General features: G+C 36.9%; 1 protein-coding gene across 9 annotated transcripts in view; it reads left to right on the top strand.

Moving 5' to 3' along the window:
* map2k5 (mitogen-activated protein kinase kinase 5) overlaps positions 1-14,947 on the top strand; it is a 120,457-nt gene that overhangs the window by 47,453 nt on the left and 58,057 nt on the right. For all 9 annotated transcript variants that reach the window (XM_041784270.1, XM_041784303.1, XM_041784278.1 and 6 more), the window contains 5 exons: positions 2,275-2,339; positions 10,975-11,014; positions 11,149-11,217; positions 12,567-12,648; positions 14,683-14,744. In XM_041784270.1, the coding sequence (XP_041640204.1) occupies positions 2,275-2,339; positions 10,975-11,014; positions 11,149-11,217; positions 12,567-12,648; positions 14,683-14,744 (318 nt within the window). The remainder of the gene's footprint in view (positions 1-2,274; positions 2,340-10,974; positions 11,015-11,148; positions 11,218-12,566; positions 12,649-14,682; positions 14,745-14,947) is intronic.

The following is a 14,947-nucleotide window of genomic DNA, read 5'->3' as shown; positions in this document are numbered from 1 at the left end:
CAATATTCAAAACAGCATACTGTATACAAACAGTTCATTCATATGTTAATGTCAGCGCTTCTATGCAGCATGAATTAGGAAAATAACCTTTTAAAGAATCTTGAACAGATGTAAAAAATGAAAAAATAGTACTAAAAAATGAGATTTTTTTCCTTTGTTCTGTTTTTGTTACTAAGAGGTATTTGAGGCCACTGGGATACACCACTTCTACAATTGTTATTTCATTGAAAGATCTTACATAACTTTAAAATAATATGACTATTAATTTATAGACTTAACTCTATCATGTTTTCAATTTGTTTGTATGGAAAGATTTGTTGGCAAAATATTAAATGCACTTATTTGATATTTTATATGACAAATGTACTTGCATACTGCATGTGGCTTTTTTCTTACTAGAGAATCATTCAAACGGGACATGTTATGATAGCATAGATGCCGTACGAAATGAGACGAGACTTAATTGTTAACTTTGGAAATTTGTCTGAGCAATCAACAAACAAACAAATAACACAACCTTAATATAAAGAGAAAGCATCTAACCTCACAAAATAGATCAAGAAGATATTGAAATGAACTAGACGAGGCAAATTAATTTACAGGGCACCATTCATACATCAAACATCCAGAAGATTTCTACCGAGTAAAAGAAAAAAAACAATTAAAACAAAGTTTGTTTTTTTTAACTATTACAGGTTACTTATGCTCTTACATTTTCTAGCACTTTAAAGTGTAAAGCATTTTTCTAAGAGTTAATTTCCTTGACTGAACAGTTTCATCAAGCTCTACACTACTCCAGCTTAAGGATAATGAGGGGTTTATTGCCAGATTGTTTAATGCTTTATAGTAACCTTTAAATAGGATAGACTCACATGTTCTCCAACTACTATTGAACAGTTCGGGGAACTAATAATTGCAAATCCCCCCCCCGATATTTGCAACTGCTATTTAATATATCAATTTTAAGTTCCTCATCTTTTACATTTACATCTTTTGTATTGAAACTTCAGATCATTCTATATTGTAACAAAATATTTGTTTGATTATATTAGGCTGACCAGTTGTTTTATTGATGTATTTCTGACTCATTGTATAATGTATATTTTGCCCAAAAATGTGACTTGCAGTGTATATATGCAGGTGTATATTAATCTTGGCATGTCTTACCTTTACACTGACATAATTATGTCACATGACTTGTCAGGTGATTCAGACTATACATATATAGAGGTGTACCCCCTGTGTTTGCTTATGTCTGATGAAGGGCTAGGGCCCAAAACGTCACATGTGGTGATAATCTTCATAAAATAAGCCTTTGGAGCAGCTCCTGGTGTACAGACTTATTTTTCTGTTTTGACCAATTTTGCAAAAGTATCCAAATGCGATGATTTTGACTCATGGGAAAATTAACGAGTTGTTGCATTGAAGGTAATGATTTATATCTTCCTCATTTTTAATATGACAAAAATAAATGAAAACAAGGAAAGTAGGATTTTTTTTTTGCAAATTATTCTGAAAAAACCCTGACATTTGAATGTTTGCATGAAGTGTAGAGTGTAACGTATCTGCCTCAAAAAAATGCATTAATCTGGTGTTTTGAAACACATTTCAAGTCTAAGAAATATTGCACCATCTGTGATTTAAAAATTGCAGTAGGACATATGGCAATTTAATGTAAATGTCGATTAATTGCCCAGCTTTAGCTCCATCTGAATCAAAACGACAAGAATATCTGAGCTCTTTTTCAGAGAAATGTACCTACAGGAAGATTTTGACTTCTAATTTTAGAATGCATAATGGCAGAGGAGTTTTGCTCAGACCTCTTTTTTAGCTCAAGATGCTACAAAGTACTTGACATTTTTATCAAAGTGGAGTGGAACGACGACAGCAACAAATTGTTGTTAAACTCTACATCAGTCATCGTCCCCCCCCCCCACCCACACACACACACACACACACTCACAGTGTCCTTTTATAAATTGGACATCAAATGTTGTATTGATCTCCTCCTTGTGGCCCTCCTTTTTTCTTTGCTCATGTTGCTGAACTTGGGGTGACCTGAATGCTTGTCTTGTTTATAGCCTGTAGTGACAATATAGTACTCCAGCCGACCCCCATGATCCCACTACCACCACTCTATTTCTCCCCGTCTTTTTCTCTCTGTTTTCTTTTCACCTGTATAGTTACAGACATTTGTTGCGTGTCTTCTCATGACATGACATGTTGGATGTTATAACGTCAGAGTACCACCTTTGTCTGATTTGTTTGTTGCAGATAAATGCCCAAGATATCCACTATCAAGAGCAGCTTGGCCATGGAAACGGAGGCACAGTTTACAAGTAAGTGTTTGCTGGTTTCACACATGGAGTCTCCAACACAACAAGGTCAGAGCACAATAATAGAAACTGACACTACTACACCACTACACCTTCAGAGATACTCTGAAGGATGTTGAAGAGTCTATACGGTGCAAATAATAAGAGGGAAAAAAAACCAAATAAATGGCATGTTTGAGACAATTGTAAAATACAATTCTTCATTTTTTAAAAAATGTTATTCCTGCCTTTTATATGAAGCGAAACATTTCACAGCATTCTTGTTGGGTGAACAACATTGTTCACCACCTAAACTCTATCCCTTCATGTTTCCATTTATCTCTCAGTATTTGCTGTGACATCTATCAGGCTGCTTTGTGTCTGTAGCTGCATTTATTTATTCTAGGTTGAAGGTTGCAAACATATATGATATTGATTTGGGGCTGTAAGGTATGACAGCAATTGACCTAATCTGTCTATAGTGGAGCACATTACCTGCCACGAAAAAAAGAGCTCCATCCTCTCTGGCTAGACAAATGTATTACCTGCCCTGCTAACATTATGACAAGGTTGGCATTTGTGTCGCTCCCTCAATCCTCTTTTTCCCCACCTTATGTTTCCTCCCTCCCATCAATCCTTAGCTATTGAGCTGTTTTATTGAGATTGAAGTATTGATCACTGCTCAGGCTAACCTTGACTTGACAGAGTGGTCTCCCTCACACATTGGCCAGCAAGCCCTGTAAATTTCCAATATAGCAAACCCACAAGACTGTCTTTTTATATTGAACCCTTTTTTCCAAGCACCTTTTACTGTTTCACAACTTCAAGATGGTTACATAAAGAGCCAATCTCTCATAGATGTAAGATTGAAAGATTGCTGATAAGTTTGGCACTAGAAATGGTTACACTGCAGTGGGAAAGGTCAATAATGCAAGCCCAACAACTTCTCAGCCAATTTAGCCGAGTGAAAAATCCATACCCTTTGGTGCTGAAATTTTTATGGTTGGATGGAGAAGATAAAAAGTACATTTAAAAAATAGCCTGGTTGTTTAAGCCATTTTGTTCTCAATTTTTTTATTTTAATTTCTGTACTACGTCTTGATGTATCTCAAGTGAGCAAGCTGAGAAGCCCAAACATTCTTTTGCCAGCTTAAATGCATGCTTATTCCCATCCTCAAATGTAAATTATTTCTGTTGTTCATACCATCAAATTGTAAAAAAAAAAAGGTCTTCTGATTGTAGATACGACAGACCTGCTTAAAAACAAGCAATTAAAATTTTCACAGTTTGGCAAAGAGAAACAAATTTGGTTGAGTTTGATGACATTGCTCACTTCTATTACAGTATCCCAGTTAGCCATGAGGCAGAGATAGCGTGCACAATACCTCGACCCTGGAAGTGTTTCCCATTAAATGAATTGAGTCATTTAAATGTCATCGATAATGATTTGGCCATTTTGCTTTGACACATGCCATGGCACATCACAAGCAAAGCTAAAAGATAAAAAGGGCCTTAGTAGTACTGTAAAAATGTTGAAACTCGTCAAAGCTGGAAAAGCTCTAATGTGTTATTTTATCTCAGTTTGTGGAAATGCATCATAAATCGCAATTTCATATGGCTTTTGAATTTTTAGTCCCAGTTCTGTGTCCAACGGTCCAAATAACACGTCATCACTTTGCTTATTTATACTGACTGATTGTACACTATGGTAATATTTAATGCAAAAAATGGTGATTTCTATTTTTATTTGAATAATTGTTATCAAAAATAGAAACACCGTTTCAATATGTAGTGATTTGTAACATCTGAAAAAATGTACATGCATCAGAATGGTATTGTCAGAAATAATGATAATGGCGTATTTTTTCCTGTTTTCTTCTCCCCTTTTTCCCTCCAAGTTGCTGTGACCTCCTTGCCCCGTCCTGGGGGAAAATGCTTTTCAGTGGTTTTACCATCTAAAAATGAGTCCAGCTAACCCTGCTTACTAAGGATGTTTATGTATTAAATTAAAGATAGTAATTTATTGGAATTAATAGGCAAACATTCCTCCTGGACAATGGACAGACTGTCCAGTTGTGGAGATGTTTTGTTGGCTACTTTGTCCTCCAGAATGTCCCAGATGATCCCAGCAAATGATAGCTAGGGAAATTCATAGTATGCATCAATAAATGCTTTTCAATAATTTGAAAGCATCCTACAAGTTATTGTTCAAGGCTCCCAGAAGTCCATATTCTACAACAGTTTTTTTTTTAAACTCCTGCAGCTGCATCCTTCCTGGCTTACTGATTCTTCTTTACTGAGTCAGCAGAACCATAGTAAGCTCAAGCAGTGTTCAGAGCTGCCTCTAATTCCTCTTTGAACATTCTGGAAGAAAACAACTCTGGACAAACCGACTTGGTCATGAAAGGTGGTAACTTTAAAATCTGGATTATAGGTCGCACCGGTATACAGTACAAGCCACAGTCTGGTTTTGGGCCTCTCCCAGAGGGAAAACTTTATTACTGTGACTGTGTGCAGTTTCTGTCTAGCTGTTAGTCTTTTAGCCTTTAGTACCAGCACATTTTGCCATCAAGCGTTTGTGACTATAATACCTAGAATACATTAGTTAAACACTGCCTGTGGAGATTGTTGTGAACTTAAGACCCCACAGTTTGTGAGTTGCTCTGTCCATCTCTGCTGGCCACTTCCTGTCTTTAACTGAGGAGTCTTTTAAAAGAAAAAAAAAAAAAAAAAACAGCTCCCCACAAGGTTTGTATACTTGTCACTATCCCCCATTTTCTTTACATTCTGATGATAAAAGAAGAGTAAAAAATGGCACCTGAACCCCACTGCTTGTGAACTGTGAAGCGTGGCCCTCGTTGAGACATGACTGTGAATGTCTGAACTTTAATACAGGTATATTGAGCACACTGACATAGAGGTCCCTGGAAACTTTTTATATAAGTAAAATAGGTTTAAAAGTGCCTCTTATACACCAGATTTTATGATCAAAAGAGCAAAATTTTATTACCAAACTCTGTCCAACTGATCTTATAGGATGAATCTTCCTGTTAAGCAAAATCTTAGAAAAGAAAAAAAAACATTGGAAACCTTTAAGTTCTTGATGTCATCAATTCCAAAAAATATTTTTGTTATCGGTCAGCATTTTTTTTTTTCTTAATCCAGAATGTATAAGAAGTTAAAGCCTGGCCTTTTTCTTGTGTGCTTAGAAACCAATTCTCTGTTCTCCTCAGCCTCTACCCTTTGGTCCAGCTTATATTAGGCTTATCACGTGTAAAAAGCACTACAAAACGCTCTCCACCTTTTAACCTCTTAGCCCATTTATGACCCAGAGCCATTTAGACTCAATTGGATGTTACCAACACCTCAGCTCTGTATAGCCACTCGCTGACCTAGCCATCCATCAGTGTCAGCCCTTGTTTTTTATTACTCACTCTCTCAGCGGTCCATCTTGTCCACCAATCTAACTGACTCTATGGCTTATAAATACAATAACAAGGACAAAAAGGCCATTTTTGTGACTCATGGTTCCTGCAGTCCAATTAAAACCAGCACATTTGCCTGGTTGTTACTGTGGTGACATGTTCTTAGACACCGTTGGTTGATTTTTTTTTTTTTTAGTCTTAAGGCCCATTTTGTCCATTGATTTTGCTTTTTTTACTTCATTGATTAGGTTGTTTACTGAAGGGCCAAACACCTTTGGTTAATAGATGGTAACCAAGTGTCAGATGATAAAGATACCCTGTACATCACTTTAAATACATTAAAATACAATACAACCCAACCCCCCCCCCCCCCAATTTAAATCTGTAAAAACAAGGAACCCCCTATTAGTAATTTAGCAGCTATAAATATTATAAACCAGCATTGCTTCTATCAGCACATGCATGGTGTGTCTGCTCATGTGTCAGTTTCAGCCAACTCCCAGGTTGGCTTCATAAATGTGCAGTTTTTATAAGTCAATATTGAATTTAGAATCTTATCCAGCACAAAGCTGATGGTTTAATTTACTGCAAGTCATGCTTTCTGTATCATAGCATCGAGTTCAATGAAACTACCATAACATGGAACTACCATAATACGGACAATTGCCATATTTGTATCGCTTATTTTGCTGTTGACTGTGTTGTAGATGATTAAATGAAATTATGTCATGGTTTAAAGTTGGACAGTTATTATTCAGAAGTCTTGTGTCTATTTCAGCATCTAGAATAGTAAAATTCTGTTTAGTGCTTAACAGCCTCAAGCTACATAACCATGGAATGATTATAGTATTAAATTATTGTTTGATTATTTACTATCCACTGGAGGTTAGTTTGATTCAGTAATGTTCCACTTTATTAATCCTAAATAGGTCAGTGTCTAAACCCTGAAAATACATATCAGACATAAAAAATACAACTATAGAAAGAAGACATTATAGAAGACACAATAGATTTTTCTAGATGGAGTTGCAGAAGGAATGTGCAACTTTGAAATGGCTTGTAATGAAATTGATTTTTGGAACACTGGAACCGTATCTCTGGTGTCTTATGAACCCATAATGCTGGGCAACGTTGTATGCATTACATGTAAATCAAATACAATCAGTCAGTCGGTCAAAAACCTGTAGTGATAACAAATGGAAAAGACAGTGCTTCAAGACGTAAAACATCAGCAGGTCGCATTGTCCTCGTCTGTGCCTTTTACTGTTGCAGCTTTTAATATAATTTTCTGATGGAAAAGACACCTTTTCAGATTACAAAGTAGCATCACCATTTTATTTGTAAACAAAAACTGTGTTGACACACACCTATTGGCATATATTATATTTTTGACTTAAGTTCTTAGTGCTGTTTTTCTTAACATGGAGGCCAGCACAGAGGATGCTGAGAATGTTTTCAACACAGAGCTAACCAGGTAACTAAACGTTGTGTTTTAATATGTTTTTCAGCTGCACAATGCCTGTTCTTAAACGCTATGTCAAATGCATTCAAAGAAATAAAGGATTTTGAATTTCATATCTTCAAGCATCATAGTATGTAAACAAAAAGGTATCTCAACTTTTTGTTTCTTTGATAGCCTTGTTGTGTCAAGTGGATGTTTTGCAGTTTTCCTGAGTATATCAGTTTCTAACTGAGTATCTTTGCATAAGAACTGAACAATTAATTTAGTTGTATTATTATAGCTATACGAGCATTAAATTATACTCATGCAAAAGCCAGAGTTTATGGCTCTAAATGACAGAAAAAGTTTATGGAAGCAATCACTGTTTTCTCAATCTGCACAGGCACTTTGAACAGATTGGACAGTGTTATGGCCATCATGCTTTCACACCATTTTGATTGAGTCAGATGTAGCTTAAGGTAGCGACCAGTTACCCGAAAAATGATGGGTGCCAATTCCAAAACTTGCCTTGTACTTGTACTGTAAACGCATATTATGCCACACATGAAAAACAGCAAACGTATCAGCTGGTTAAAGCTACAATTCACTATGATTTTTTTGTTATTAATTGCTTTCCATGTTTTCGTTGCAATACTGAACAAATTAGTTCTACATGCATGTTTTTATAACATCATGCAGGCCTGCTTCTGATTGTCGGTGTTGACATTTTTGTCTGCCTGTGTGAGATGTAGGAGGCTCATTATGACTGTTTGAGGTGAAAGAGTCAGGGAGGAAAACAGGCAGCCCATGTGATCCTCCATGTGGCGGTGTAAAAGTACCACGTTAGCCCTGATCCTTGAGGCCAGTCTCTGTAACCCACGGCCCCAACTTTAGAGACATAGAGAGAGGCCCTATGAATACTGCATGATGGAGCTTTTATTACAGAGCGAGCTGGAGTGTAAATAAGATCCAGGCAATGGGGCACGTTTACTGGGGTCAGATCAGGTGGAAGTGGCGGGGGTAGGATGGGGAAGGGTGGGGGCTATGTAACCTTGTCCCCAAGTCTCCCGCTGTCACAAGCCTGTCACTGTAACTCATGCAGGGATGCTCGGCCCTGAGGCGGTCAAGGACAGTCTGAGTATAAAGCTTTCACCACGCAGTGGTCACGCCATAACTGCAGTCCTTAAACATGCCCTTAAAATATTTAACTTTTGAAAATCTTGGTCATCTTATTTTCATCTTTAATTTTTTTTTATTTTTCAGTTTTAACCCTAAGAAAAACTCTTTGACATATCCATAAATGTTTTCCTTGTCATGCTTCATGTTATATCAACTCTTGTAAAACTTGGACTATTGTAATTTTCTTAAAATGCTGCAATACTCTCTGCTTAGTGTCTTTATTTCTATATTGATAATCTACTTTTTATTTTTATTCTCTAATTTTCCTCTTTATCTCATTTTTCTACTTAAATTTCTATATTCCCACTGCTATATCTCGAGTAAAGTTCTATAATGCCAGAATTTCTCTAATATTTTGAAATTATGTGAATTTTGCTCTGTTGTCTTACTTCAAGCATATTTAAGAAGCTGGCCTTTGAAAAAGTTGGTATATGTGCAGTTAATGACAGAAAATTAGAGCTAGATTTCATTAACCGATGAAAAATTCTTTCTACACTGGTACATCAGCCAAAAATAATGTCAGAAACTTCATCATCATTTGTGCACATTGTATTATAGGCACAGGCACCTATCTTTTTCATGTGTTGAAGCTTTTAGTAGAGCCTTCTCCAGCCAGCTTTATTTTTTAAAACCAGACATTTAATTGATAACTCCAAGAAACATGAGGACATGTTTCGTCTTTTTTCACTCACACACAACCTGCCCCGTCACTACTTAACATGTCTACCCCTGCGATCTTGCCTCAATTAACATTTTCATCTTAATTAAGAGGCGGCAGTCATGCTTAACTGATATTGATTGTAGCTTAAAGGAAGACCGAGACATCAAAATGGAAACAAGGCAATCAGCCTTCTGTGCAAAGAACTCTTCTGCAGTAGAGGTTACTCTAAAGATCCAAAACCTTCGCCTTAACTCTTTTTAAGATGAAAACAACACTATTTGGTTTAATCAGAAAAGGCTCATTGTTTGGCCTATAACGCAAAAGCTACTGAGTACCTTTACCATTTCGTCAGCTTCTGTCCATCTCTGATGCATCACCTTTTTGCCTTAGCAGCATGATGATAGAAAATAGTGTATTTTCAGACAAATTAAGCTGAATTTTGATAACTGTGAACCTATTACATCCAACATTAAACTAATGGAATTGTTGAAAATAGTTGATTTTAATTAAATGTGACCTCACCACACACCATTAGGCTCAAGAATAATTGAATCTGTCTGATGTCTTTTGACTTTTCTGGGCAATTGGAAGTGTTAAGAAGTCGTAATAAAACTATTGAACAAGTTTTATCTGTTATGAAGATATCTAAACGTTGTTTATTTTTGTTTAGCAATCACTGACATGCCTTAGTTTTAACTTTCACAGTCGGAGCCGCATTCAGAGACCAGTGTTCGTTTTAACTGTAGCTGAATACCTGATGTGGCACTAATGGGTCTGTTTAATTAAAAGCCTGGGCCAGTTTTGAGGTGTCTGGCCGAAGAGGAATGCGATACTTTAATCTAAGACACATTAATCACACCTTGCACCATACACATTCTCTCTGCGTAGGACCTGCTGACAGGTGAGTAGCCAGGTATCGCATTCACTCAGTCTGTTTGCGAGCTAACCGGCCCGTGTGACGTACACAGCCCCCACCTTATCCCACTCACCTGACAGCTGTTGGGCAGAATTTGTCCTTGAGGATTGTGTGTTGAGAGGTCTGGAGATAGTGTCACTGGTGCCGTAAACTAACCTTCAAGGGCTGTAACTAAAGCCGATGTTTGGCATTAAGGAGTTTGATAATTAAATCATTACGAGGACGGTCTGTGGCTGCTGCTCTATGTGCAACACAAAACTCTGTCTGGAACATCCAGAGATAGGGCTGACTGGATCTTGTTTTGGATGGTGATGTGACCTCTAAGATGCTTCTTTTGAGACCTGTGGCGTTTTCATTGCATTGTTAAATTTTCATATATCCCAAAGTGTTCTGAAATTTATTGGCGTGCATATTCAGGGTATCCACAGGGTCTTGAAAAGTATTAAAAGGTGATAAATCAATTTTGGGAAAATTAAGACCCTTAAAAAGTATTAAAAAGTCTTATCATGACTTTAAAAAGTCTTACATTTTGAAAGTATTTTTTTCTGAATTAGCTTTCAAAGAGTTTGAGTCCCAAAAACATCATAAAAGTGTGTGAATTTTTTCATTTTTATTAAAAAACAAAGATGAACAGTTACATAAAAAACTAGGCTATTGTGGGTGCGTTCATAAATTGTCTCTGAGAGCGCCAGAGCGAGCTATATCACTGATGTGAGTGGTTACAGCTTGAAGTGGCAGTGAGGTATTAAAAAATATTGAGAAGGTCTTGAAAAAGTCTTAAAAAGGTATTAAAATTAACTTCAAGATTCCTGTATATACCCTGATATTTGAAAACGATTTAAGAGTGCCTTAAAAAGAATGATAACAAAGAGACTGTTATTAACGGTAAAGATATACATTACAGTATACTCTAACTGAGGAATTACAAGAAAATCCTTGCAAAACACCAAGTTAATAAATCAATAAACTAATAAGCAACAATTAAAAACTTCACACTAAATATTTTGTCTCATGTTTTCCTGTATTTTTCCCTCTAGAGCGTACCATATTCTTGGGAAGAAGGTTTTAGCTGTCAAGGTGAGAGCTCTTTACATAATGACAATATTTATTCTTCAGTAAGTGACCACCAATCTTAGCCATTACATCAAAAACAAGCAGAACTCATGTATGCTGTGTTCACTATATTCTTTTTCCTTTATGTTTTATTGCAGGTCATTCCTCTGGACATCACAGTGGAGCTACAGAAGCAAATCATGTCCGAATTAGAAATTCTCTACAAGGTTTGTTTTGATCAATATCTCTCTTTACCTCTGTCTCTTCATTTATGTCTCTTTTACTGAATACTGCCAATCTATCTAACCCTCACTGTTAATAACCCACAAGTCTGAGTGTTATTCGTCCCCTCTGGTCTTTCAGTATAAGCCTTGGAGCAGAGATACAGAGATACTTAGGCAACATAAAAGTGGAGCAACTGTGTGAGTTCACAGATCACCATTGGAGTTTCTTTCCATGCTAAAGAGGATCTTATTTACTGATGAGGCTAAAATTAACTGGCCGAGCATTTAACCTTGTCTTAACTGAAAATACTTGTGTTAAGTCTATATTCAGAAAAAAGTAAATTACTGTGAAACAGAAGAAAAAGAAACCATCCCGAGCACATAAAATTAGTTTCTGCATGAAAAATTAAATTGTGAATAAACGTGTCTTTCCAAAGATAAGAGTTAATGGTCTTCAATTATTTTGAGCATTATTTTTTCGACTAAAGATACTTTCACTCTGATGAAAAGCTAAGCACCAAGAAAGGAACTCTCTCCCATTATCTAATAAGTTACTGTTTATACACTACGGCATGGCCCTTGGTGGCCACTACATTGCAAACAGTATGGCCAACTTCAACAGACCCAGGCTATGTACAATCCAAGCTCCAGGTAGTATTGCCTCTACTGTCTACCCCACTACATGGCCTCATGTTACCCCCCCACCCAACCATAGAACTAGATGGACAGCAAGAACCCAGGGTTATCTGCTTTATGAAGTTGACACTAATCTTCACTGGTGTTAATCTAGGTCTGTGACATCTTGAGAAAGCTCAAGATGATCCCCTCTTTCATGAGGGAACAGAGGAGTGAGCTAGAAGAAAAGTTGAGGGAGAAAACAGGAGGAGCAGAGCCAGGGTCAAAGCCAAAGGCTAGATCTCATCCCTGCCTGGTTTGGCTGTTATGCCTGGTTTATGCTTCTGCGCCAAGTATACACAAAAGCTACGCCTTAGTGACCTACGCTGTTGTAAGCACTCCATGCCTGTGCATTGGTGTGTGGGTACTGCTCTACAGTGCTCTGCCTACATGTCACTTGGCAGTGCTTGTTTGTGTATAGGAAATCCACCCTTTCATATAAATTAGTGAGAATCAAATGTCTGAATGGACTTGCTGCATGGACCCAAACAAGCAAATGATTTATTGCTAAGTTGCAGGGAAGTGAATGTTAGCATACCTAAGAAACTGCATGTTAAAAATCATACTCTATCTTTAAATCCCTAATACTAATTTAATACTAGGACTAATTGTTTTGAATCAAAGACCAATTTGGTCATTCTCTCTAATAATTTCATTCTCTTGTCTCTTGATTCCAGTGTGATTCGCCTTACATCATCACTTTCTTCAGTGCCTTTTTTGTAGAGAACAGGATATCCATATGCACAGAGTTTATGGACGGTGAGTATCTGTGTGGCTAAAGCTAGCAGGTCATTTGGTTTAACTTTGTTAGCCACAGCTGGGTAGAAGAGACTTTGGGGGGCTGTCCTGAGTCTCTCTGCTATGTGTCCATTTACACTTCGGTAGATCAAAAGAACGTCTGATCACTGTGAGCTGCTTAGCATGCCTCATGCGCTAAAAGCTACAAGGGTGTGATCAATTTTGACTTAAGTGCATTTGTAGATGCGTTTGTATGTGTGTGTATGGAGACTGGTGGGAGATGAGGGACTGCATGTTTTTTAGGTGTGTGTGTTTGTCCAAGTGTGTAGTAATCCAGTAAATCCCCTGTTTCACACATTTGTCGGCTTGTCAGCAAAGTCTGTCCAACCTCTCAGCACTCATCTCTTCATGAAACTTTTTTGGTCACAGCTGGTTTTATTTGTAAACAGTACCTGTACATTTTTAATTTTTTAGAAAAAAACATCAATGACGCTGTTGCCTTGTATCATTTATTTGATAAGTTAAGAGTTAAACATCTCTTATTTAACTGCTGCAAAGTGATGTAATAATAATGAGTACATTTTATCAAGATCCCAGAATGTGTCTTAAAATAAGACATAAAATACATAATGATATAAATCTCACACCTGTTTAGTTAATGTCCAAATCAATGCTAAAATGTTTCTCTGCTTTTTAATCTGTTTTTTTTTAAAGGCCTAACAAATTTAGTCTGATTATTCTTTTGGTTACTTTGTGTGTGTTTAAAAGTTTTGCTGCAACCATGTTTCTGCCTAAGATTGGGTGGTATCCTTTTGTTAATACAGTTATTCCTTCCCCAAATTTTTCTACAGTATACAGTGCCACTGCCAAGTGACTGAAAATCCCTTTATACTAAAAGCAGGTTGGATCAAGCAGTAACTGACACACAGAACGCGCAAGGAGAGCATGTGCCTCCACATACATTTCACCCAGTCCTTTTAGAAAAAGCTTCTTTTATAGAGTCCGAACACTGTAAGGACACTTAGCCTTTAGTAAAAGGGTCCTGGAATTGATTTATGGTTGTTCACACATTTCAACGGAAAACAGCAATATTGGGACAGAGGATGAAATTAAGGTTTGGATGTTTACCTCTCCATTTGTGCAGTCCACTCATACTCTCTCAGTGAGATGTTGTTTTAGAAACGATAATCAGAAAATCTTATCAGAGTGGATCTGATAGGCTGTAAAAAGTTATTTACTTATTATTTAATGCTTGACCACAGTGGCTTCACCCTGTTGCCATGTGCTTCATGAACCTTGGGTTTTGCCCAGCTCATATGTATTAATATCTGCGGGCTCCATGACCTCCATGACCGGGCTCAGACCTTGTTTTGCTGCTCCACTGAAAGGGTGGTCAGATGTCTTTGGTTAATTTGATAGGAGACATCTCAATGGGTGCAGAACAACAGCAGGCTCTATCTCGATGTGAGTTGAACTTTAAAGAATTTCATGTAATTTCCCATCATTGATTTACTCTAAAAGGAACAATCAAAGTTTTTAAACTATAATCTACTGTGCATTATATTACAGCGGCAGTGCCCATTAGAGTTTGATTGAAGGAAAGAACATAGCACTGTGCCATCACGTGATGTGTGTCTTAAAAGAGTCCTGTTTTGACAGGTTCTTTATTTGGCAAATGAGGCCAACATCATAAACAGGAGTTTTGTGATTATTTTTAGCGCATCCGCACACATGCAGTGATGCTGCTGCTGGAAATGTACACAGTCTCATTTATGCACGAAGTTCATAGCAGATCTTTTATTGCAGCAGTAATTAAAGGGATACCATGGCTGTTTTCAAATACCCAAGGATACTGTTTTACTGTACTACCACTCAACCTTAGTTTTAATGAAGTTTTAAGCAGCTGTTTTTGATATTGCAGAGTTTTACTTCCTTTAAAACCAGTATGCATATGGCTGTGGGTTATACCAAAAGGCTCATCGGATAGGAGTTCTCCAAATGTATTTAAGTGCTTCACATCAAATCACTGTTTGCTGAATTATTGGTCTTTTTCAGGTGGTTCTTTGGATGTGTACAAGAGAATTCCAGAGCAAGTATTGGGGAGGATCGCAGTCGCTGTAAGTTTTCACCAAGTTCTCAAAATGTCCTTGTTATTGGTTTGATTACAGAAGAAAAACACCAAAAGGTGTTTTGGGATTTTTTAGAAATAAATATTAAATGATGTTAATTTATTTCAGTGTGACCTGTTTTTGTTTGTTAAATACAGAGGAGGTCTCAAGTAAAAAGTTTTAATTTTAGTAATGAAACAAAAAAGGAACCT

Source organism: Cheilinus undulatus, linkage group 1, assembly GCF_018320785.1.
Source record: "Cheilinus undulatus linkage group 1, ASM1832078v1, whole genome shotgun sequence".
Lineage (NCBI taxonomy): Eukaryota > Metazoa > Chordata > Actinopteri > Labriformes > Labridae > Cheilinus > Cheilinus undulatus.
This window is presented reverse-complemented; position numbering and strand designations above follow the sequence as displayed.